This window comes from Mastigoproctus giganteus, chromosome 1 (assembly GCF_048544385.1).
Source record: "Mastigoproctus giganteus isolate SK-2022 chromosome 1, ASM4854438v1, whole genome shotgun sequence".
Classification (NCBI taxonomy): domain Eukaryota; kingdom Metazoa; phylum Arthropoda; class Arachnida; order Uropygi; family Thelyphonidae; genus Mastigoproctus; species Mastigoproctus giganteus.
In genome coordinates, this window is record NC_143575.1 from 5,564,442 (window position 1) to 5,589,944 (window position 25,503).

Genomic DNA, 25,503 nt, shown 5'->3' on the forward strand with positions numbered 1-25,503 from the left:
TCACCGGCCATATCTAATCTCCGATTCGTGGTCTTTTATGCACATATGCAAAGACAAATAATCCCTATTTAAGTTTCATTTCATGCTCAGCCCTATTTGGTAATTTTCATTCCTGTGATCATGACATATGGTCGAAAAGCGTTGTCAGCTTCAGGAAGGAAAATCGTTTTGCAATTTTTTGTTAAATTAATTTTTTACTTAATTTTTAATTGTGTTAAATTGATTTTTAATTATTTCTTACTGTAATATATGATTTTTTTTAATTTTTTAAAAATTTTTTTAATTGTTTTCATTTTAATTTCTGGAGTGTATCATACGGAAGTGTTCTATGTATCATACTGAGGTAAACTTCTCTTATTTTTTTTTACAAATATTGATATCAGTGTAGCACGTATTGAGCATTATTGCTCCACTTCATACTATCTGATTTTATTTATATAAAAATTTTCAATCGAGGTGAGATAAAAATCGGTTCTGAGGGAAATGAATTTGAAAAACAAATTCTGCTTGGGTCAGGCCGGGCTATCTACACTTCGAGCTGGGCTGAGTAGAAATAAAAATGTAGGTCCATGCAGACCTCTAAGATTTACCAACAAAAACTTAATTGCAGTGTCTGGAAACCACCTGTGAAGAGACCTGATTGTAAAGTTCAAGGGTTTAGTGATGAATTGATGTAAGGAATCGAGTAAACTAAATGCCTATAGAATCCTTATGCTTCCCCAGGCAATTCACATAAGGGGATATAAACTTAAATTAAAAAGGATGGTTGCAGGATAGATATGTGGAAATTTGCTTTCGTTGAGAGTGTGAGTGATTGCTAGAACTGATTTCCATCTGGTATTGTGGAAGTTGGTAATTTGAATAAATTTAAGGAAGGATTAAACAAATTATTTAAGTGATAGAAAAATATTTTTATTATTATTTTATTATTTTATTTTTTTTATGGCTGATGCTGTATAAGCTTGCTTCCTTGCATCATATGCCACCACTAATACTCTTTGAAGTTTCAGTTTTGCCTTCATTTAAAATTCTAATTTTAATTTCAATTGTTTTTGAGGTGGCATATGATGCAAGGAAGCTTGCATCATATGCCACCACTAATACTCTTTGAAGTTTCAGTTTTGCCTTCATTTAAAATTCTAATTTTAATTTCAGTTGTTTTTGAGTTTACCTTCATATGCATGTTCTGAGCAGTTTAACTATGTTTTTAAACTTTTAAATATTGATTACGGTTATTGAATTTCCTTTCATTAGTATTTTCTATACTTAAGCTCAAGCATTATGAGCATATAAATGAAGTATGTTACAGCTCATTTATTTTAAAGTTTGATACAGATTAACATAATTTTTGCTTGTTGAAATTAACACCGGTGTGCCCTATATTAAAAAGTTGTGATTCTGAATTTATTTTAATATCATTGGTACAGCATAGCAGGAAAGGCCATTAAGCATTTTATTTTTTAGTGCTTGTGTGAAATATGCAGATCTCTTCCCAACAACTATCATATGTGTATAAATAGATTGGACCTAAACAACCTGTTACCACTGTCATCAAAGGACAGTGCTGGTTAGAAATGAATATACAACAAGTGTGATATACAAGTATTAGTGTGAACTAAAAAGGAGATTCCCAACAGTGAATGAGTTTGGTAGTTCCACAGTGCTATAGAGCACGTTTTCTCATTCCACTAGAAGACAAGGTTGATGCAGCACATCACATTACCATTCTGTGTGGTAATGTGATGCAATATCTCATGATGCAGCAGTTTTTGCATGCTGTGATGGGTTTCTTCTATGATAATAATAATGTTCCAGTCCATAAGCCATACATTGACTAGATGTTTCAGGAGCACGAAGACTGGTCGTCTATGGTCCTCCAGATGATTAATCCTCAATTCCATGTATATTAGCATTAGCAAAGGCACATAATGCAAGAAAGCAAGCTTATATAGCATCAGCCAAAAAAAAAAAAAAAAAACACACATTCTTCTCATTTCACCCATCCACTTGCTCCAAATGTTTGTCTAGTTCTGCCTTGAATCTACTTAAGCTATCAACTACAATGACAGATGGACGTTTGTTCCAGCATTCACCAACCCACTGGGTAAAGGCAAACTTCAGCACATCTGTCGTACAACTGTCTTTCCTCAATGCAAATTTATGGCCTCTCAGGTGATTATTCTGAGCAAGAGGAAGAATCCCATCAGCATTGAGCATGCTCAAACCATTCAAGGCTTTATACACCTCAATCAGATCACCGCACAGGTGCCTAGTCTCCAAACACTATAATCTGCAAAACTTAAGCCTTTCTTTGTAAGAGCAACTCTTTGTTCCATTCACTAATCTTGTTGCCCTTCTCTGTACTCATTCCAACAGCTCTACATCCTTCTTAAAATGAGGCCTCCAGACCTGTGTGCAGTACCCAAGGTGTGGCCTGACCATTGCCTTATACAAGGAGATAATCTCTTCCTTATCCCAATATTCACGAACTGTTTGAAGAAGCTCCTGTGACAGTGATTTGCATTTCTGTCAAACCAGTGTGGATTGGTGGAATTCCTTGTGGAAGAATGATGCCACATTCCAGCAAGCATTTCGAAACATTAGTAAACTTCACATCATGATCATTTCTTGCTGCACTTGGAAAATCTTCTTAAATGATAAATGATATTTATTGCTGTTTTTCTTCTCTCTCTCTCTCTCTCTCTCTCTCTCTCTCTCCCTCTCTCTCCCTCTCTCTCTCTCTCTCTCTCTCTCTCTCTGCTTGTGACTGACTAACTCATGTAATTAAACAAGATTGATCCTCTTATAGTTTCTTATATAATTAATAAGAAAATATCTGTGGTGAGAATTTTAAAAATTTCAGTTGTGATTATTTTATTTTTTTATATCATATTTTATTCTTTTATTTATTGTTTAGCCTATATTCACTATACCTGGTCGTACATATCCAGTTGAAATTTTATACACCAAGGAACCAGAGACAGATTATCTTGATGCATCTCTTATAACTGTGATGCAGATACACCTTACAGAACCTCCAGGTAAGTTTGCTATTTTCTTTGGCTATTATTTTAGTGATTGTGCTTTATTCAGTTCACAGGTTGTTTTAAATATGGTTGAACCTGGTTATAGTGAGCATCAAGGGACTGACAAGATTTTTTCATTATATTCATTACTCGCTATATCAGTGATGAGTTAAATCTATCTCCGGTTTTTTTGTTTTTTTTTATGCTCAATAACTTGATAAAAAGAGATTAAAAAAAACAAAAGAAATAATAGAGAGGAAAAAATCATATTAGTATATCCCTACATATTATTTGCATTAATATACTTGTATTCAGTTTTTAAATTGATCCAGCCAAACATTGTTACATACAAAATCATTGCATCCAAATTGTTTGGCAAATTTTTCCACTTGAGCCTTCAAGATCAGACTGTCTATTGAAAATCTAGCACTTCTTTGTGTAGTGCTAGATTCATTGAACTTTCTAAATTTTTGTAACCTCACACTTCCTTATTTTTATTTTATTTTTTTTTTCCAGTCATGTTCTTTCCAGTGCTGATATGTGAACATGTTTTATTATTATTTTTTTTTTTTTATGAAAACCCCAAATACGAGAGATATTAGAACTCAGGGAGGGAAATGCCAGAGGTGTATTAAACTCTGGCAGTAAGCTAGATAATCTTGTAATAACTGAGAGTAAAGTGGAGGAGAAGTTGTTGAAGATAAACATAAGAAAGGCACCTGGGGTGAATGAAATCCACCCCAGGTGCCTTTCTTATGTCTTTCAAGATTCGTCAGTCTCCTTCTTACATTCTTTTGACTGAAGATCACAGGAGGCATAGAATGGAGTGTGTTGGGAATGGGGGAAGGTGTTTTACCAAGATCATTAATACATGAGTTGGAAGAAAAATGGGATGCCAGCAAATCAGCTTTATCCATGGCCAAAATGACAACAGAACTATCTGATATTTTGACGGAGGTGGGAGCAGAGATGGGCAAAATTTGCGACCAATAGCTTTGGCAAGAGACCAGAATGCTCAGCTAGCATTAGGTCAAGAAGCAAGTTTTCTACTCTTAGCCTGTTCAAAATCTACTCTGGACTGATTAATAACTGCTTTACAATTGTTGTGACTTTTGTGTAGGTAGAAAATGAAACTGAAGAATTGGAAACAAGCCAATTACGATATTCAACATGCTTCTCCTGAACGGCCTTAGCACATTTATTGGAAAACCAAGGTTTATATAAAGAACTCCATTTCTACAAAAATAATTTAACTGACACGATCTGGGAAAACATTGACATCAGAAGTTTTGAAACAATGGGCCGACCAAGCAAAAGAAGAAAACAAACCTTACAGGTCATCCCATTTTGAATTCTTGTAAGGCCAAACAATACGAGGTAGGGAATAGCCATGAGATAAAGGCTCCATTGGAGAAGAGACAATCGTCAAGTTGTGATCTGAGGTGCCTAAAGGACCACTTACTTCGACCGTGTACTTAGAAGGATTGTTTGTGAGAAAAAGATCAAGTGTGTTGGCTGTATGGTTAGGATTGTTCGGTATTCTTGTAGGTAAATGAAAAATCTGTGCTAGGTCATTAATAATTGCAAAAGCCTCAGCATCTCGACCTGCTGGCTCTGTGTGACTGGAGGCCTCATTTCAAGAAGTATGTAGAGATGCTGGAACGAGTACAGAGAAGGGCAACAAGATTAGTGAATGGAACAAAGGGGTGCTCTTACGAAGAAAGTCTTAAGTTTTGCAAATTACAGTGTCTGGAGACTAGGCACCAGCGAGGTGATCTGATAGAGGTGTATAAAGCCTTGAATGGTTTAAGCATGCTCAATGCTGATGGGATTCTTCCTCTAGCTCAGAATAATCACCTGAGAGGGCATAAATTCAAATTGAGGAAAGACAGATGTAGGATAGACGTGCGGAAATTTGTCTTTAGCCAGCGGGTGGTTGGTTGGTGGAACAGACTTCCATCCCTTGTGGTGGAGGTTGATAGCCTAAATAAGTTTAAGGCTCAGCTGGACAGGTATTTTGAACGAACAGAGGGGTGAAGTGGAAGTGGTTTTTTTTTTTTTTTTTTTTTGGCTGATGCTGCATAAGCTTGCTTTCTTGCATCAAATGCCTCTACTAATGCTAATGCTAATGCTATTCTTGTAGGTAAATGAACAATATGTGCAAGGTCATTAGTAATTGCAAAAGCCTCATCATCTCAACCAGCTGGGTTGGTGTGACTAGAAAACGGAAGCCAGCTGGAGTTGTGAACATTAAAATCACCAAGGAAAATTACCTCACTGTTAGGAAAGTTGGACTGGAGAAAGTCAAGTTGCAAAGAGAGGAAGTCAAAAAGCTCTAATTGATTAGTGGATTTGGGAGAATGGTAGAGACAACAGATGAATTTGACAGAATTAAGTAGAGAGATTTTAAGCCAGAGGAGATTCCAAATTACCAAATCTCTGACAGGGAATATCGGAACAGACATATGCACAAGTATCACCTTTAAGGCGAAAGGAATCATACAGCGAACAGTTTGAGCAACTGAGATGAGCAGTAGTTGAATCAACTGATAACTGAGATTCTGTCAGAAAAAGTATATGGGGTTTGGCAGACTGTAAGTGGAATTGGACATCGTTGAGATTAGAATTGAGACCACGTATATTTCTGAAATGAACTAGGATGTGTTTGGGAGGTTTAGTTCTTTTCAAAGATAAGCTTACTCTATTAGTTTGACAATTCCTGGTGTATTCAATAGTAACAAAAGGTGGGGGGGGTGACATGCTGTATGAAGTAATGAAATTTTTGGATATGGCTTACATGTGGTACGAATATACCCAGATCCTTGACATAACGTTTCTTCGACAATGCCCCCCGCATACACACTACTCAGATTCCCTCCAGTCACTATCTGGCAGAGTAGAGGTAGCAAGATTATATACTAGCTGATCCGGAAGCCTCCTAAAGAGTTACAAATAGATTCAGTCTGGTGTACTAACTAGCGGCAACCCGAACACCGTTTTAGAGCTGTACTCTTGAAATGTAAGGAAGATTTTATCTCGCCATGATGTCCATTATAACCTCAAGAGTCAGCAGTCATACTGCAAGATGGAAGAAAAGGGGGATGGTTGACCAGAACTTAGCTCTGGAGGCTAAACCACTTCAAGCCTCCAATAAGCAAAGTGGTGGCATTGCACCGGTTGATGAGAGTTATCTACTACCTAGTATTGCCTGGTAACACAGAGGGGTGGCATTCCTCCATGTGGTTTGGGTGCCACACCTCGACCCCTGCTCATGTTGGTTCACACCTGGGTAGTCATCCGCAGTGTGCTTGTGCATCTGGGTTATACCCAGGATTACTAGTAGTCCCACCATTGTGAAGGTGCAAGCAGAGGAGATTTGGCTGTCACAGACCATCCGGACTTCGCTGAAATTGGGTCCACTTGACTTGAGTGTCACCCGAATATCAGTTCCATCAGCGTTTTAGACTCCCGGCTAGCAATTACAGCCTGTCTGGCATATCTGAGAGAATGTCTGTTAAGGACCTCAAGTTTATTCTTCCACGATGTCGTGGGCTTGGATCAAAGTACTGCAAAAAAAAAAACCTTGGGAGGTGCATTATGGCCACAGAAGCCGATACGCCAACAACTACCCAAAAAAAAAAAAAAAAAAAAATACCCACAATGTCGATATTGTTGAAGAGGACAAATAAAACTCTTTACACACTTCAACATATTTTGCACCACTTTCTAACTAATGAATAATTTCCATTTTTTTTTCCAAAATTGAGAGACACTTTCTTTTGTTAGTAGACATATTTCCAAAGGAAGGGTTAGCTTCTAACAGATTTTACTTTAAAATGCCAGTAAAGTGATCTGCCTACAAAGTTCTTAGCAGTCTCGAAATAAATTTATCGTTCAGTGAATGCAAGAATACTGGAAGAAATCTGTAAATAAGTTAATGCAACAAGTGGAATGCCAATGCACTATTGTATAGCCCCTGTCCTCGAAAGGACAAAGTCATAAACTGGCTTCTTATCTGATTTGGGTGGTCATAAAAGCTTAGTCGCCCATTTCATTTCTGTCTTTTCCAAGAATTGGGTTTTTTTGATTATCCAAGCAATTAAGAATGTTTGCATAGTCACCAAAATTTGTGTGGTATATCTGTGTAGTCCGCTCATTATAACAGTGAGCGATTGTATGGGAATACGCGTAAATTAAAATCGTTATGGCTTTTTGCTTGTTACAGCTCATTATAACCAAGTTCGACTGTATTTTCATAATTGAAAATATTTCAAAAATACTAAATGAGGCACTGGTGAAATCTATTAGAATGGCTGAAATTGTAATGCAATTACAAATATACAGGGTGTCTCAAAAATACACGGCATAACTTCAGGAATGAATTCCTCGTATGTAGACAATAAAAATATTTTATATCAACATAGTTCCGGAAATACTTGGTTTTGAACTTTCCGAGTTTTGTATGTCTGTCTATGACACTTAACTGTTCACATTACCTTATAGTAATTGTTCAAAATGTCCACCTTCTGCCTGAATACAGGCCTCACATCGATGTCTCAGCGACTCGCGAAGACGATGCTAAATTCCTGGCATATTTCGTATTGTCTCACAACCTGCCACAATTCAATTGTGGAGAATTTCCACATCAGCTACCGGAGTTGAATACACCAATGACTTTAAATTGCCCCCACAAGAAGAAATCTAGTGGGTTTAAATCAGTGAGCATGGAGGCCAGGCAGTTGGTCCACTTCTACCTATCCACCGACCAGGAAACCTTCTATTCAGGTAATTGCAGGCTAGGTGGCTGAAATGTGTGGGAGCGCAATCGTGCACGAAGTGTGCTTGTTGACGAATGATCAGTGGTGTGGTGTCCAAGAAATCAGGCGTGTTGTTTTCCAGAAAGTTTCTGTACGCCTGCCGTGTGAATTTGTTTGGAAGGACATGGGGTCCAAATAACTTATCACCAAAAACACCTGCCCAGATGTTGAGGCCGAACCGCTGTTAATGATGTGATGGAAGAATTGCATGTGGGGTTTCCTCAGCCCATACATGCTGATTGTGAAAGTTTTGGATTCCGTCTTGTGTGAACTGTGCTTCATCTGTGAATATCACTAAGGCAGGAAAGTGAGGAGTTGTACCACACTGCTGCAAGAACCACTGGCAGAACATTACTTGCACAGGGTAATCTGCTGGTGACAAAGCCTGAACCCGTTGCAGATGGTAAGGATACAGTTGGTGTTCTCACAACATTCTCCAAATAGTTGAACGTTGAACGGCCAGTTGCATTGCTATTCTGTGTGTGCTGATTCCAGGAGTGGCATGCACAACATCCAAAATCTCTCCTCTACTTCAGGAGTCATAGATCTTGGTCGTTCTCTGTCGGCAGCACGAAGTGTAAAGGTCACATATACGCAAAGGCGGCGATGGATACCTTCAAACGTTTTCCTGTCTGGACATCTTCATTCTGGGAACCCCTCGTGGTACAAACGATAAGCCTCCAGAGCATTGCCATCCGCCAAACCGTACGTAAAGTGCATATCCGCTTGCTCCTGATTTGAGTACATGGTCAGAATGGAAAACCACCAGATTCTGTGGGAGATAAGACATTCCAGTTAATAACTCGGGAACCAAGCATTTCCGGAACTATGTTGATATAAAATATTTTTATTGTCTACATATGAGGAACTCATTCCTGAAGTTATTCCGTGTATTTTTGAGACACGCTGAATATCACTTCCAGCAAGAAGTGCTTTTTTTGTAATGCTGTGTCAAAAGTTCTCTCTTTTTTTTTTTTTTTTGTAAATTTTGATATTTCAAAACAACAAAAGTCATGCTGTCTGCAAGGAGAGATCATTAAATGTTAAGAATTTTGGTATTGCCATTACAGATAGGTTCTAACCAAACAAGCTACTTGAAAAAGAGTCATTTATATGCATTGGATCATTAGGCTGTAGTATGATCAAATTCCTGTTACATATTTGATAACTGTTCGAAATGGTGATACAGCTAAAATGTATTATGAAGAAAGAGACATGAAATTTTTGATTCCTGTTGGTTAAAATTGTCAAACCTAAAATTCATCACCAATTGATAGTGTTTTTAAAAAAGAAACCAGTATTTTAAATTTCTAATACTTAATGTTAGTATTAGTAGTAGCAAATGATGCAAAAAAGTAAGCAAGCATCAGCAAAAAAAAAAAAAACTTTTTCCACATCCACTGTCCAACCCCTCCAGTAATTTTCAAGTTTCTTCAATTTACCATGAATTTGTTTATTAACAACCTTGCCAACCCTTGCAGATGATACAACAGTTGGCAGTGTTGTTAATGAGTAACAGTGGTATGCAACTGCAACAGGATCTAGAAAAGTTGGGCAGATGGTCTGAGAAGTGGCAACTGAAGTTTAACCTTGACAAATGCAAAGTACTGCATATGGGTAGTAGTAACCCCAGAGTAACGTACCACCTGTATGGTACGTCACTCCGGGTAGTGGAGAATGAAAAAGACCTGGGGGTAATGGTGCCATCAGATATTCAGAGCAGTGCAGACAGGCTGCCAGAGCAGCTCATGGGATCTTGTCAATGATATACAGGAACTTTTCTAGTGGGTATAAGGAGGTAATTATCTCTTTGTATAAGGCAATGGTCAGGCCACACCTTGAGTACTGTACACAGGTCGAGACCTCATTTTAGGAAGGATGTAGAGCTTCTGGAATGAATATGGAGAAGGGCAACAAGATTGGTGAGGGGAACAAAAGCTTACCAAGAACGGTCCTATTTTACTTCTTTACCCAGTGATTTATTATTTTCCTGGAACAGAAGTTAAACTATCAGGTCTTTTTTTTTTTTTTTATAATTACTTGTATTACCATCTGATTCCCCTTTGTGAATTAGGGATAAATTCACACATTTCCAGTTTGTAGGGGCCTACCCCTGAATCAAAAGATGCCCTCATAATCATGGCTAATGGTTTGCTTACCTCTTCTGTTCTTCTCTTTTATGTAAATGATAAATCCCATCAACCCAAGTGCCTGTTTTGGGTTTAAATTCAACAATTTCTGTTTCACTTTCCCTGCAGTTATTGCAAAATCAATCCATTCCCTGTTAAAATTTGATATATTTTTTTCTGCCATCCCCATCTCTATATAATTCCTCTTGTAGATGCAAAATACTTGTGAATCTAGATATAGAATACTTATTCAGCTTCTCTGGAAACTGAGCAGGATCATCAACAGTTAAAACATTCATATCTAGTGGACCAATCTGATTGGTCCACTAGATATGAATGTGTCCCCTTTCATCTGTTATTTGCATAAGTAAAGAAGTTCTTGCTGCTTTCCTTTGCTGGAGACTTCTCTTAATTTGCCTAAACTTATTTTAGCAATAGCATTAGTAGGGACATATGATGCAAGAAAACAGGCTTATACAGCATCAGCCAAAAAAAAAATTTCCCATTTCACCCACCCATTCAGTCCAATTGTTTGTCTAGTTCTCCCTTGAATTTATTGATTGAAGTTTGTTCCAGCAATCAACCACCCACTGGCTAAAGGCAAATTTGTGCACATCTGTTCTACAACTGTCTTTCCTCAATTTGAATTTATGTCCCCCAGGTGAATCATCTGGGCAAGAGGAAGAATCCCGTCAGCATGAGCTTGCTAAAACCATTCAAGGCCTTATACACCTCAATTAAATCACCTCATAGGTGCCTAGTCTCCAGATGCTGCAGTTTGCAGAACTTAAGCCTTTCTTGGTAAGAGCAACCCTTTGTTCCACTTACCAGTCTCGCTGCTGTTCTCTATACTTGTTCCAGCAGCTCAACTTCCTTCCTGAAATGAGAGGCCTCCAGACCTGTATACAGTACACTCAGGGTAGTGGAAAATAAAAAAAAAAACATGGGTAATGTGCAGCCTGATATATAGTTTTCTGAGTAATGCAGACTGCAGGACGGCTCATTTGGTTTTGTGAATGATATAGAGGAATTTTGCTAGCAAGCATAAGGAAGTGATTATCCCATTATACAGGGTGTTTCAGTTAAACGTTTCAGAACTTCTAAGAGGGGTAGGGTACATCCTGACAACTCGAAATCATATAGCAATGTGGGGTCGGAAATGCTTTCCTGAAGCGGTGTTGTACACAGAAGTCGTCGTGCGATGTCGTGCAGCACAAATTCGATTTTCGGTCAATGAATGGGCCGGTGTTATGGGAGATCACCTCATCGGACCTTACCTGTTACCGTGTCGTCTAACCGGACCTATCTACTTGATCTTTCTGCAGCAAGTATTGCCACAACTTTTGAGAGATGAACAGATTTCTGCATCGACGCAACAGACAATGTGGTTCCAACACGATGGAGCCCCTGCCCATTATAGCGGAGATGTTCGTAACTACCTGGATGTCACATTTGGTCAACAGTGGATCGGACGTGGTGGTCCCGTGCGTTGGCCTGCTCGGTCACCCGACCTATCATGTCTTGATTTTTATTTCTGGGGTCATATGAAATCGCTAGTTTATGACACCCCTGTTGACAATGCTGAGGAGCTGGTTGCAAGAATCGCAGTAGCTGCCGAAGAAATTCGAAATTCGCCTGGAGTATTCCAGAATGTTCGGATGTCCATGCGTCGGAGATGTGAGGCGTGCATTGTAGCCCGTGGAAGAAACTTCGAACACTTACTTTAATCCATGTACCTTTTGCTTCTTTTCATGTATTATTAAAACGATTTCTCACTTACGGTCTCTTTTCTTTATGGTGCTTCTGTGTACAACACCGCTTCAGGAAAGCATTTCCGACCCCACATTGCTATATGATTTCGAGTTGTCAGGATGTACCCTACCCCTCTTAGAAGTTCTGAAACGTTTAACTGAAACACCCTGTATAAAGAAATGGTCAGGCCACATCTTGAGTACTTGCATACAGGTGTAGCACCCTCATTTTAGGAAGGATGTAGAGGCTGGAATGGGTACAGAGAAGGGCAATGAGATTGGGGAGGGATATAAAGTTTGCTCTTACAAAGAAAGGCTTCACTTCTGCAAATTTGCAGTGTCTGGAGACTAGGCACTTGTGAGGTTATCTGATTGAGATGTTTAAGTCTTTGAATGGATCAAGAAAACTCAGTGCTTGTAAAGGGATTGTTCATCTTGTTCAGACTATGTGAACATGAGGGGGCATAAATTCAAATTGAGAAAGGATGGTTGCAGTATACATGTGCAGAAGTTTGCCTTTGGTGAACAGGTGGTTGATTGCTGGAACAAGCTTCCATTGAATGGTGTGGAAGTGGATAGTTTGAATAAATTCAAGGAAGAACTAGACAAACTATTGGAGGGATTGATTTGTGAATTTTTTTTTTTTTTTTTTTTTTTTTGACTAATTCTGTATAAGCTTGCTTTCTTTCATCTTTGCCACTATTAATACTAGTTAATAACTGTTTATTCTGAATTACAGTTGTTTCTCTTCCTTGCTATCTTCATTAAACATAAGAAAAGTCTCTGTCATCAAATCATCTTTTTTTCCCCTTCAAAATCATTGCCTGAGCAAAGTCCTTTCTTCATGTATACTTTCCTTACTACTTCCTATATATGTTATTTATTTACTGATCATTTTTGAATTGCTTGTTTGCCTTTAAATTGTTTCTTCTGTTTTTATATCTGATCACTACTACAACTTGATCTTTACAGATCATAACAACTGCTTTCTGTTTTGTTTTTTTTCCCGATGATTTAGGATACTAACTATTGTCACTGCTACTATTATTATGTGCAGAAAAAAATGCACCTCTGTGTTTTGCATAATGTTACTATATCATATATATATACACCGTTGAGCCAAAACATTATGAGCAGCGAGTTGTTATGCAGATCGAAGCAACTGCAGGTGCACAGGTTGGGACATGGTATAAAAAAACACTGAGCTCCGTTAATCAGTGTTGCTCTTGTTCTTCAGATGGAAAAGGCAGCAGACTTAAGTGAGTTTGACAATGGTCAAATTGTAATGGCCAGATAACTGGGTCAGAGCAGATCTGAAATGGCACAGCTGGTAGGATGCTCATGATCAACCGCGGTTAGTACCTACTGAAAGTGGTCCGATGAGGGGGGAACCACCGACGAGGTATTGGACGACCATGGCTCATCGATGCTCAAGGTGAGTGAAGGCTCTCCCGGATGGTACGTGGCAACAGAAGGGTGACTGTGGGGCAACTCATCGGTAATTGGAATGCTAGTGATGGGAGTAATGTGTCACAACACACAGTACATCTAACACTGGTGAAAATGGGGCGGCTGTGTAGCCGCAGGCTGCTCCGAGTGCCCATGCTAACCACGGTTCACTGGCAACAGCGCCTACAATGGGCACGCGAGCATCGAAACTGGTCCTTGGGTGATTGGAAGATGGTCGTCTGGTCCGATAAATCATGTTTCCTGATGCACCATGTGGATCGCCAGGTACGTGTGTGAGTCGTTTAACTGGGGAAGGAATGGTGGCTGGATGGGCACCATTCCTTCCAGCACCTACAATGGGCACGCGAGCATCGAAACTGGTCCTTGGGTGATTGGAAGATGGTCGTCTGGTCCGATAAATCATGTTTCCTGTTGCACCATGTGGACCGCCAGGTACGTGTGTGTGTCGTTTAACTGGGGAAGGAATGGTGGCTGGATGCACCGTGGGATCAAAACAAGCTGGTGGTGGCGGTGTCATGTTTTGGGTGATGTTCTGCTGGGATACCCTGGGTCCAGTCATCCATGTGCCAGGCACTCTGACGTCTACCACGTACCTAAACATTGCTGACCAGGTACACCTTTTCATGGCAACCATCTTTCCCTCTGATGGTGCCGTCTTTCGGCAGCATAATGCGCCATGCCACACCACCCGGATTGTTTGAGACTGATTCGTGGAACATGAGGAAGATTTCCGGGTATTTACCTGGTCTCCAAATTCCCCAGACATCAATCCCATTGAGCATCTGTGGTTTGGGTTGGAACAGCAACTCCAATCTGTGGTGTCTCAACCACAGATCTTACAGGTGTTAAAACGATCTGCTGGTTACATGTTGGTACCAGATACCACAAGACACATTTAGAAATCTTGTAGCATCCATGCCTCGCCGGTTGCGAGCTGTTTTGGCTGCACGCGGACGACCAACATCATATTAGCATTAGCATTAGTAGAGGCATTTGATGCAAGAAAGCAAGCTTATGCAGCATTAGCCAAAAAAAAAAAAAAAACAACACCACTTCCACTTCACCCCTCTGTTCGTTCAAAATACCTGTCCAGCTGAACCTTAAACTTATTCAGGCCATCAGCTTCCACGACAGGGGATGGAAGTCTGTTCCACCAACCAACCTCCCGCTGGCTAAAGGCAAATTTCCTCACGTCTGTCCTACATCTGTCTTTCCTCAATTTGAATTTATGCCCTCTCAGGTGATTATTCTGAGCAAGAGGAAGAATCCCATCAGCATTGAGCATGCTCAAACCATTCAAGGCCTTATACACCTCTATCAGATCACCTCGCTGGTGCCTAGTCTCCAGACACTGTAATTTGCAAAACTTAAGCCTTTCTTCGTAAGAGCACCCCTTTACTCCATTCACTAATCTTGTTGCCCTTCTCTGTACTCGTTCCAGCATCTCTACATCCTTCTTGAAATGAGGCCTCCAGACCTGTATACAGTACTCTAGGTGTGGCCTGACCATTGCCTTATACAAGGGAATAATTGCCTCCTTATCCCTGCTAGAAAAATTCCTATATATCATCGACAATACACCATAAGCTACTCTTGCAGCCCATCTTCACTGCTCAGAAAACTTCATATCTGCCTGCACAACCACCCGAAGGTCACTTTCATTCTCTACCACTGTCAGTGTAGTACCACAGAGTTGATACGTTGCTCTGGGGTTGCTGTTTCCCATATGTAGTACTTTACATTTGTCAATGTTAAACTTCATTTGCCACCTCTCAGCCCATCTGCTCAATCTTTCCAGATCCTGTTGCAGTAGCATAGTGTCAGTAGTGTCCTTGACAACTCTGCCAACCTTCGTATCGTCTGCAAACTTGGACATTAAGCTTGATATACCATCATCAATATCATTTATAAATACAGAAAACAATAATGGACCCAATACTGAACCCTGAGGGACTCCACTAATAACATTAGTCCACGATGAGCAGTGTCCATTGATTACCACTCTCTGTCTTCTCCCCCTCAACCACCCCTTTATCCATAGCAGCAATTTGCCTCCAATGCCACACTGCTCCAATTTGTGCAGCAGTCTTCCATATGCAACAGTATCAAAAGCCTTTCTAAGATCCAAGTATATAATATCAAAGTTATTCCCTGCATCCAGTTCTTTTGTGACTGCATCATAGTATCCAATCAAATTGGTCAGGCAAGACTTCCCCTTAACAAAACCATGCTGTGTCTGAGCTATAACTGAAGTGTTGTCTAGATGATCCTGCAGTGCTTCTTTAACCAGTGCCTCCATTAATTTTCTGGGAACAGAAGTTAAACTAACAGGTCTATAATTACTTGTGTCGCCCTTTGATCCTCCTTTGTGAATTGGGGTCACATTTGCACATCTCCAGTCCATGGGTACTTCCCCTGAGTCCAAGGAAGCTCTCATAATTATGGCTAAGGGTTTGCTTACTTCCTTTGCTGCCTCCTTTAATATAACTGGATAGATGCCATCCACCCGAGGTGCCTTTCTTGTATTTATCTTCAACAATTTCTCCTCCACTTTACTCTCAGTTATTACAAGATTCTCTAGGTTACTGCCAGAGTTGAATACACCTCTGGCATACCCCTCGCTGAATAACTCCTCATGTGTGAATGTCGATGCAAAATATTCATTTAGTTTGTTAGCTACCTGAGCAGGATCATCAACAGTTGACCCATCGATATCAAGTGGACCAATCTGATTCATGCCCTTCCTTCTAGAGTTTACATAAGTAAAGAACTCTTTGCTGTTTTTCTTTGCATCCCTTGCCAAAGATTTCTCGTAATCTGCCTTCGCCTGCCTAACCTCCTTTGTAACTTGGTTACAGATCAACTTGTATCTATCATAGGCTTCTGTGTCACGTGTTAATTTGTATGTATCCCATGCATTTTTCTTCTCTGCCATATGCCTCATTAGTTCATCTGACATCCATTTAGGCCTAAACCTTGAACAATATTTCTTAGTTGGTATGTAAAGCCTAGTAGCTTCCAAGATAAGTTCTTTGAATGCTTCCCATTTTGAATTTGCTGTTGGTAACATCATCAGTTGGTCCCACTGTATAGAATTTAAATACTGTCTCAGTCCATCGTAGTTGCCTTTACGAAAGCAATAACCTTTCCCTTTAACCCTAATGGTAGTTACCTCTTTGAGTAAATCCCACTTCAGCACACTGTGATCACTGCCACCTAGTGGTTCATTTACCTGCAGATTCTTAATGCATGAAGAATCACTACTGATAATCAAATCAAGAGGCAACTCCCTCTAGTTGCCTCCCGAACATGCTGATGTAGAAAACAATCATGCAATAAATCCACAAAAGCCTTGCTAGTGTGTGAGTGGCCATCCCCTAAATTCCAGTCAATATCTGGGAAATTAATACCATTTGTGTACATAAATACCATTGGCTTGCTGGGACTTGGCTCTCCTCAGATGATAAGAGTCCTTTCTTCCCGTATATAAGTTATTTATTTACTGATCATTTTTGAATTGCGTGTCTGCCATTGAACTGTTTCTTCTCTTTTATAGCTCATCACTACTACAGCTTGATCTTTACAGGTCATTACAACTGCTTGCTGTTTTTTTTTGATGGTTTTAGGATACTAACTACTATTATTATGTGCAGGAAAAAAATGTACTCCTGTCTTGCATAGTGTAACTATATCAGATATATAATATATGTGTGTGTGTGAGGTTTTAAATTTCTGTTTAGGTGACATTTTGCTGTTTCTGACTGGACAGGAAGAGATAGACACTGCATGTGAAATTCTTTATGAACGGATGAAATCCTTGGGTCCTTCTGTTCCAGAGTTAATTATTCTTCCAGTTTATTCTGCATTGCCTAGTGAAATGCAAAGTCGTATATTTGAGCCTGCTCCTCCAGGATCAAGAAAAGTAATTATTTTTTAAAATCTGATTGCAATATTTAAAATATATTACTATTCTAAAATTCAAGTTTGAATCTTTATCTCTATGTTAAAAAAGGGAGGGAGAGAATACTGTCACCCTTTTTTAACATGGAGATTTATTATTTTATTAATAAATAAAGTAATAAATAATAACAAATTATTTATTATTTGATCACAATCAAATGGAGGGATAAAGCTACTACAGGTTGCTGTTACTGTCTGTAGTTCCCAGTCTAATTAGTATGTTTTGTGTGATAAAATACCTATACAATAGGATTGCAGGAGTATTTCAGTGCAGTTGTTTAAATTAATTGCAGATAACACATACAAATTATAGTGAAATACCTAGAACATCTGAGGGGGATGTTCCTACACCTGAATAAATACTGAATGCTTAAATCTTGAGTGAAAATATCTTTTAAGAAATTCCTCTAATCATCAACAGGAATTGATGATTAGAGGAACCTAAACTTTTCCATTTGGATGAGCAGCAGTGTTACATCTCTCATTACTGTTTATCTAAACTACTCTGTTCACTTAACTTTAATGCTGACATAAACAAATATTGAGGAAAGCTCTCATTGGTCAGTTTCTGAAGCACTGCTGTTATTTTGCAGCTAACCAATAGGGGCTTTACTTAATGACTTGTATTTGTTCATACAGGGTTGAAATTAAAGTGAACAGCGTATAGTGATGGTCAGCATATGTATGATTTTGACTACAGTTCTTGTATTATTGTATTTCTTTGCCTACCACCACCAACACCAATCACCACTGTGTTTGTAAAAAAATTTAGTTCCCAACAAACAGATATATATATATATAAATCAGCACATAAAAATTAAATTTATAAACATTAAGAATTATTAATATGTATAATTAATCACTCTTTTACCACATGGAATTTTTAATATATACAATAGTGTGTCACACTATTGTATATATTAAATAGTGTGATGGGTATCGGCAAGATATGCCGACACCCATCATCAGACCATGCTGCTGACCGCCCTCAGGTCTGAGGGCGGTCAGCAGCATGGTCTGATCATTGATATCGGCAAGATACCCGAAACATCACACTATTGTATATATTAGTTTAGGCTATGCTTAATAAAATATATATTAAAAACTCCACGTGGTAAAAGAGTGGTTAATTATATATATTAATAATTCTCAATGGATAACAACCACATAATGTCCTTTGCCAACTATATTAAATATATAAACATAATGTGATCAAAGTAGAACATGTGATCTACTTTGAATATGATTACACTAATGCTAATATGCAACAGAATGAATTTTAACTTTGATATAAATAAAATTAAGTAGCTTTTTAAATATGTAAAAAACAAAAATAATATACAGTCGGACCTCTATGTAATGAAATCAATCATTCCCTTGAAAAAATTCATCAAATTTTTTCAAGGGAATATTTCTTTATATTTCGTTATAAAGAAATATGACCTTTTCAACAATGAAATATAGTAAAATATGGAAAATAAATGAGAAATAAGTGGGAATGAATAAATTTTCTAACATTTTAAAACAAGATTAAACGAAATATGGGGGGAGACAGAGACCCGTCTCCTCCCTCCCCTGCCTGGAGATGGGGTTTTAAAGGGAACCGGGTTAGAGTAACCCAGTTCACATCGCCAAATGGCATGTCGGCAGCAAAGCCCTGCAGTATGTCTTCGTCAGTAATGGTTGTCAGGTCCATGTAGTGTCGAATCGGGTAGGAAGGTCAAACTGCCCATCCCGCTCTGGGGGCGGGACATGTTAGCCAGCAGTGGGGAACCCACCAGGCGAAGGGCTGGGAGACACACACATTTACTCCATTCACAATCCACATTTTCATTCATTTTTTTAATACTTTTTTTTTATATTTTATAAATTTTTTTTTGTTTTTTTCCAAGTTTTATATATATATATATATATATATACAGTGAAACATCTCCTAACGGACACCTCTCTTTAATGGACATCTCTCTACAACGGACATTTTCAAATTCCCCAACTCTCCTCTATTGGTTTTAATGTTTTCAGCTTCTGTCTAGTGGACATTCTCCATAACGGATGCGGACAGGCAATCTGCACTGTTTCGTTCAGATTAGCACTTAATTTGATCTCCCAATAACGGACAGTGGGCAAGCTCATGGCCCTTTTTCTAGGAACGTTTCTTCCTCGTATTGGCTCAATCGTGTGTTTATTTTCTATTTCTGATTCTCTGAATTTTATCAAGGCCTACGTCGCGGTTCTATCTAAACCCTTCAAGAATTTTAAGGCACGTGTAAAACTTCTGATGAATTCGGTGGGGGGGGGGATTTTGTCGGCCTTTCGTCGTTTCAGTTTTCAGTTTTGTTCAGTGTCGTGTGAAGTTCACAGTGTCTTCTCGTAAACATTTAACTTTAAAAGATAAAGTCGAACTCATTAATGCGTGATCGGCAAAAAAATAGTGTTCGCAATCTTGCTGCAAAATTCAAAATCAGGAAGATGCAGGTAAGCGACATCCTAAAGAAAAAAAAAATGAACTGCTCAAACAATTTGGGCAACACGGAAATAATCAGGTTCAAAAATCATTCCTGAAAACTGTTGGACTTCAAATTGACAATGTTACGTATGAGTGGTTTTATCGCGCATGTGCTAAAAAAATTCCCATTAATGGTCTTATTATTAGGGAAAAGGCTTCGGAGGTTGCGAAATCTGTGGGAGTAAATGAGTCCGAAGCTTCTGTGGGATGGCTAGACAAGTTCAAAACTCGGCATAAAATTTCTTGGAAAACCGTATGTGGTGAAGGTGGATCTGTTGATAATGGGGTTGTAACAGAGTGGACCGTCAATTTGGAAGATTTATGTCGTGATTTTGAAGCTAAGGATATTTACAACTGTGACGAAACAGGGTTGTTTTTTAAAGCTCTTCCTGAAAAAACAATGTGTCTAAAAAACGAAAAGTGCCAGGGCGGAAAAATTTCTAAGGAACGCTTGACTGTACTATTGTATACAAATATGTTGGGAGACTTTGAACAACCTCTTGTTATAGGAAAACCACAAAATCCTCGTTGTTTCAAGGGCATAAAGTTGAATCATTTGAATGTTGACTGGAAGTCTAATAAAAAAGCGTGGATGACACGAGATATCATGAGCGAATGGATAAGTCACTTTAACCAAAACATGATTCATCAGAACAGAAAAATTATTCTTTTCATGGATAATGCTGCATCTTACCCGCACATTGAATTGTCCAACATTCAAATCGTTTTTCTGCCACCAAACACATCTGCAGAGTGTCAGCCCTTGGATGAAGGGATAATAAAAAAATTTTAAACTTCACTACAGAAAACGTGTTTTAAGACATCTCATTGCAAACATGAACGATGTAACATGTGCCAGTGACCTTGCAAAGAAACTCAGCATCCTAGATGCGATTCAATGGATTTCCTCTTCAGTAAACGCAATTAGAAAACAAACTGTCATGAGCTGTTTTGTAAAGTCTGGCTTCTCAAACTCAAAAATTGAAGTTGTGAACAGCAATGTGGAGCAGCAAGAAGAACAAGAACTTCAACATCTATTGATAATGTATGATACTTCCGCTACAAGGCTAGAAAGATATAGACTCGAACCTCACTACAGAAGATGGTGCTCTAGATATCAACGACATTATCATCGATATTTTTCAAGAAGTTCCTCATGAGGATGAAGAAATGGAAGGAGGTCATTCTGTCGAAGAACATATTAACGACGAACCACTGATGAAAATAGAAGAAGCGCTCATACAAATCAATCATTTAAAAATGTTTTTCGCCGCTGAAGAAGATACAAGGACTTTCGATGGTTTCTTCACTCCAAAAAAATATTGAAAACAAAATTATCAGCCGGAAGAAGGTGCAGAAGAAAATAAGTGATTACTGTATGTATTTTTCTTAAGATAAAGTCATAATATGCATAGCACAATTGTATGTATATTATTTACAAAAATATTGTGCAAAATCTGTATATAATTTTATTTAATTTTACATTAAACGTTTAACGATTTTTCTTTATCTCTTGTGTATGTAATTGTATATTATTTACAAAAATATTGTTCAAAATCTGTATATATTTTAATTTAATTTTACATTAAACGTTTAACGATTTTTCACTCTTTCTTTTTTTTTCTCCCTCAGAGTTCTTGTTAGCGGACACTTCTCTCTAACGGACAAATTTTCGTTCCTCATGGCTGTCCGTTAAAGGGAAGTTTCACTGTATATATATATGTATATATATATATATATATATTTTTTTCACTCACACTTATTCATCTCCTTCTCAAACACCGGGGGAGGGGGGGATGCAGTGATATGTAGTGTAAATTGAAATACTAATTACAACTAGGGTTAGTGTGTACTTGACTGTAGAATTTATGGTTTGTGTTCTTTTTCTCACACACTTACACATTCATTCTTTTGGCTTTCATTTCATTTATTTAACTCTCGCTCTCTGTACCGCACTTCCCGGGCATCCCAACCCACTGTGATTTCTCAATTGTGGTGCAGGCAAGGGGAGAATGCAGTGTTTGTGTTATTAGTAAATGATTGTTAGTATATGTAAAGTAATGTAAGTTATTCCCAACTCTATTCCCTCGGCCAACCACATTTGCTCTTCCACTCATTCCCATTCACTCTCTCTTTCCCTCATGCTAGGTCACTCTTTCTTTCACCAAAACTGTCATTTATTCCCTTTTCCATTATTCCTAGTTCACTGAGTACCCAGCCTATTCATTCTGTCTGTCATTCTCATTCATTCATTCATTCATTCATTCTCAAGCAAATATTGTAGTGGAATGCTTTAATAAACTAAAGTAAGAAAACAAATTAGTACAGAAGCTTTCAAATCAAGAAGATTCTTCTTCAGCTGATTTGACCTGGTTTTGGTGCATTATAACCTTAGTTGCTAATGTGAATATAAAATCTAAACCAACCAAACAACCAACTTCAGCTGATTATACGTTATTATGAAAACAAAGAATGCCTGGTGGTCGTGTGAGGTAAAGTGTGCCACTAGTGCAAGTAACAATTACTGGTTGGAATTAAATGTTTGTAGCTGTGATTGCAAAGCAACATACATGGTGTGCGTGCCAACATTCACCACACTGGAGGATAACAGCCTCCAGTGTGGTGTATTTATGAGGTTTAAAGCACCATAGCAATGCGAAATGTGGAGCGATTCTAGTCACAATCATTGGTGGTAATTTTGCTAGTGGTCGATTGCTTTGATGTCTCGGCATGGGTCAAGATCATGCTGAGGTGACTAATAATGCTCTGAGACCCAGTCTCGGAGTCTTCTGTTAGATTCCCCAATGTAACAATCACTGCAGTCATGACAGGAAATGCAATACACCGAGCCACTCTGTGACAGGGGGAGGGATCAGCATTTTTACTCTCGAGAGGAGGGATCACAGTTTTCTGCCAAGTAGTTGTAAATGTTTTACCTGGTGGGTGTGTAGAATTTTAGAGGGGCGTTGTGATACCCCGGGGTAATTGGAAATAATGCTGGTCAAGATCGTATTATCACTGTGGGAGGCCCTAGGTGACCGAACTTCGGTCCCAGTTCAACAGGCCATCGCACAATGCCATCTCCTTTCTGGATGTTGTAGACGGCACGAGGGCACCCATTTAAGAACCTCGGTCTGCCATAAACCAACGTATGCTGACCAATTAACCAACTATAGATTGGCACACGCCCACAGCCAGCTACTCAGTACCGCACACACCCTTTTCGCCAATGCCTGGACCCATTCCAATTACACGGACAAAAGATATGATGAAGTTATGAGAATAAAGATGGATCTGTCCAAGTGTGGCTACTCTACTTGTGCCCTAGATAAGTGTGATCTGTAGGACCGGGAGCTCGCAGCACACACTAGGGCCTCCCACAACGATAACACGTTCTGGACCAGCTTTATCCCCCATTACCCTGGTGTATTGCAATGCCTCTCTAAAATCCTTTACACCCACCGGGTAAAATGTTTACAACTGTACGTATGATCCCTTCTCTTGAGAATGAGAACTGCTATCCCCTCCCTGTTATGTAGCGCCTTGGTGTATCGCATTTCCTGCCGTGACTGCAGTGGTTGTTACATTGGTGAATCTAACCGAAGACTCAAAGACTGGATCTCAGAGCATGAGAGGGCAATCCAGCCTTCTGATTTGGAGAACTCGCCGGTCGCAGAGCATTATTGGTCATCTTGGCACGATCTTGACGCATGCGGAGACATCGAAGCCATCAACCACTCGCAAAGTTACCACCAATGATTGTGGCTAGAATCGCATTGCCATGGTGCTTTAAACCTCAATAAAGGAGCATGTATTCATCCTATTATAGAGGCTGATATCCTCCAGTGTGATGAACGTTGGCATGCACACCATGTATGTTGCTTTGCAATCACAGCCACAAACATCTAATTCCAACTAGTAATTGTTACTTGCACTAGTGCCACACTTTACCTCACACAACCACCACCAGGCCTTCTTTGTTTTCGTAATAATGTATAATCAGCTGAAGTTGGTTGTTTGGTTGGTTTAGATTTTATATTCACATTAGCAACTAAGGTTATAATGCACCAAAACCAGGTCAAATCAGCTGAAGAAGAATCTTCTGAATTTGAAAGCTTCTGTACTTATTTGTTTTAATTTGTTTTCTTACTTTAGTTTATTAAAGCATTCCACTACAATATTTTCTTGAGAATGAATGAATGAGAATGAAAGACAGAATGAATAGGCTGGGCACGAGTGAACTAGGAATTATGGTAAAAGGGAATAAATGGCAGTTTTGGTGGAAGAAAGAGTGACCTAGCATGAGTGAATGGGAATGAGTGGAAGAGATATCTGGTTGGCTGAGGTTTAAAGCACCATTACCATTTAACATTATATGCTTTTGATCGCTTAAGTCACATTTGTAAATACAGTCAGTCCTTGTATAACACGTGTTTACACTACACGAATTTGATCATACACGATTTATAAATAGGGGAACGGTATCTTATATAACACGAACCGAATTCGCTTATGCACGATTCGCCTTTGTGTTTACAAGAAATGGCAGTCGAATGCAGAATCACCCCAACCGAACGCAACACAATAAGAATGAAGAGAAGATTCTGAAAATGTATTTATGTTTTTTATATCATTGAAGGGGAGATACATTTCACCATAATAACGTAAAAACCAACACAATTCCAGCTATCGGTATAATCGCAAATGCAATTAGATCGAGTTTACTACCAGTTTATAACAGATTCCACTAGCAGAAACGCAACTGGAAATTGTTTTTATTGTTTTATGGTAGTAACCCCTAGAAATGTGCTTTAGTAAAATGTGAGATGTTAATAGTGTATCTCTGCCTTTACGGTGTTGTTTATTCAGTTGCTACACACGCGCAGCTTTGTTCCCTAAAAATGAGTAAAATATTTAAAAGGTGTGAAAAGGAAGCGTCCTGGTGAAGACACTGCAGATTCAGAGAGAAAAAGAAAAGCAATATTGATAAACAGAGGCGGACTGGGTCAAAAATTCTTAGCAGGGGAAATTTATAGTGGCCTCATACTATGGTTTATGGCCAAAATCACACCGGCCTCCGGTCCACCAGGGTTTCCCTGATAAGGCTTATGGCCAGTCCGCCTCTGTCGATAGAGAAAAAATATGAAATTGTGAAATGCTTTGAGCGAAATGAAAGATCATGTGATATTGCACATGCTACAGACCTAAATAAGGCAACGCCGAGAATTACAAAGAATGCAGAGAAAATAAAAACAACTTTCATAGCAGGAACAACTCCAAGTGTAATTAAAATCCATTAGATTAAGACACAAAGAATTGGAAGAGATGGAAAGCCTGTCATCTGTTTGGATAGAAAATCAAACAAAAAACAAGTTTGCTTACAATAGAAGTAAAAGCATTAGCAATATTTTATTACATAATAGTCGTAATAAAATGTGTAAGTATTTTGTTACGATTATTTATTGTGTTTGGTAATGTTTTGGTTACAAATGTGTGGTCAATCTTGGGTGGTCGGCACCTAACCCCATTTTTCCCATAGGGCCTGTTGTTTATATTGCACGATTTTGCATTGCACGAGGGTTTCTAGGAACGCAACTATCGTGGTATACGAGGACTGACTGTAATAGAAATTTTATAATATTGCGAATTATTACATTTCCCTGCCCAGCCACTTGATAATTCAACCTGGCTGCTTCATTGTGCCACCTGGCTGGTGCAATTTTCTGGGGAGAACACTTCACAAATGTCTAACTCCAAACAGTAATTGTTGCTTGCACTCGTGCCACACTTTACCTCACGTGACCACTACCGGGCATTCTTTGTTTTTGTAATACCATATAATCA

The 25,503-nt window shown here is 38.8% G+C and overlaps 1 protein-coding gene across 2 annotated transcripts in view; it reads left to right on the plus strand.

Annotated features, from left to right (window-relative positions):
• Positions 1-25,503, plus strand: part of pea (ATP-dependent RNA helicase pea) — a 358,942-nt gene that overhangs the window by 248,097 nt on the left and 85,342 nt on the right. For both annotated transcript variants that reach the window (XM_090371271.1, XM_090371265.1), the window contains exons 18-19: positions 2,918-3,041; positions 16,934-17,115. In XM_090371271.1, the coding sequence (XP_090227397.1) occupies positions 2,918-3,041; positions 16,934-17,115 (306 nt within the window). The remainder of the gene's footprint in view (positions 1-2,917; positions 3,042-16,933; positions 17,116-25,503) is intronic.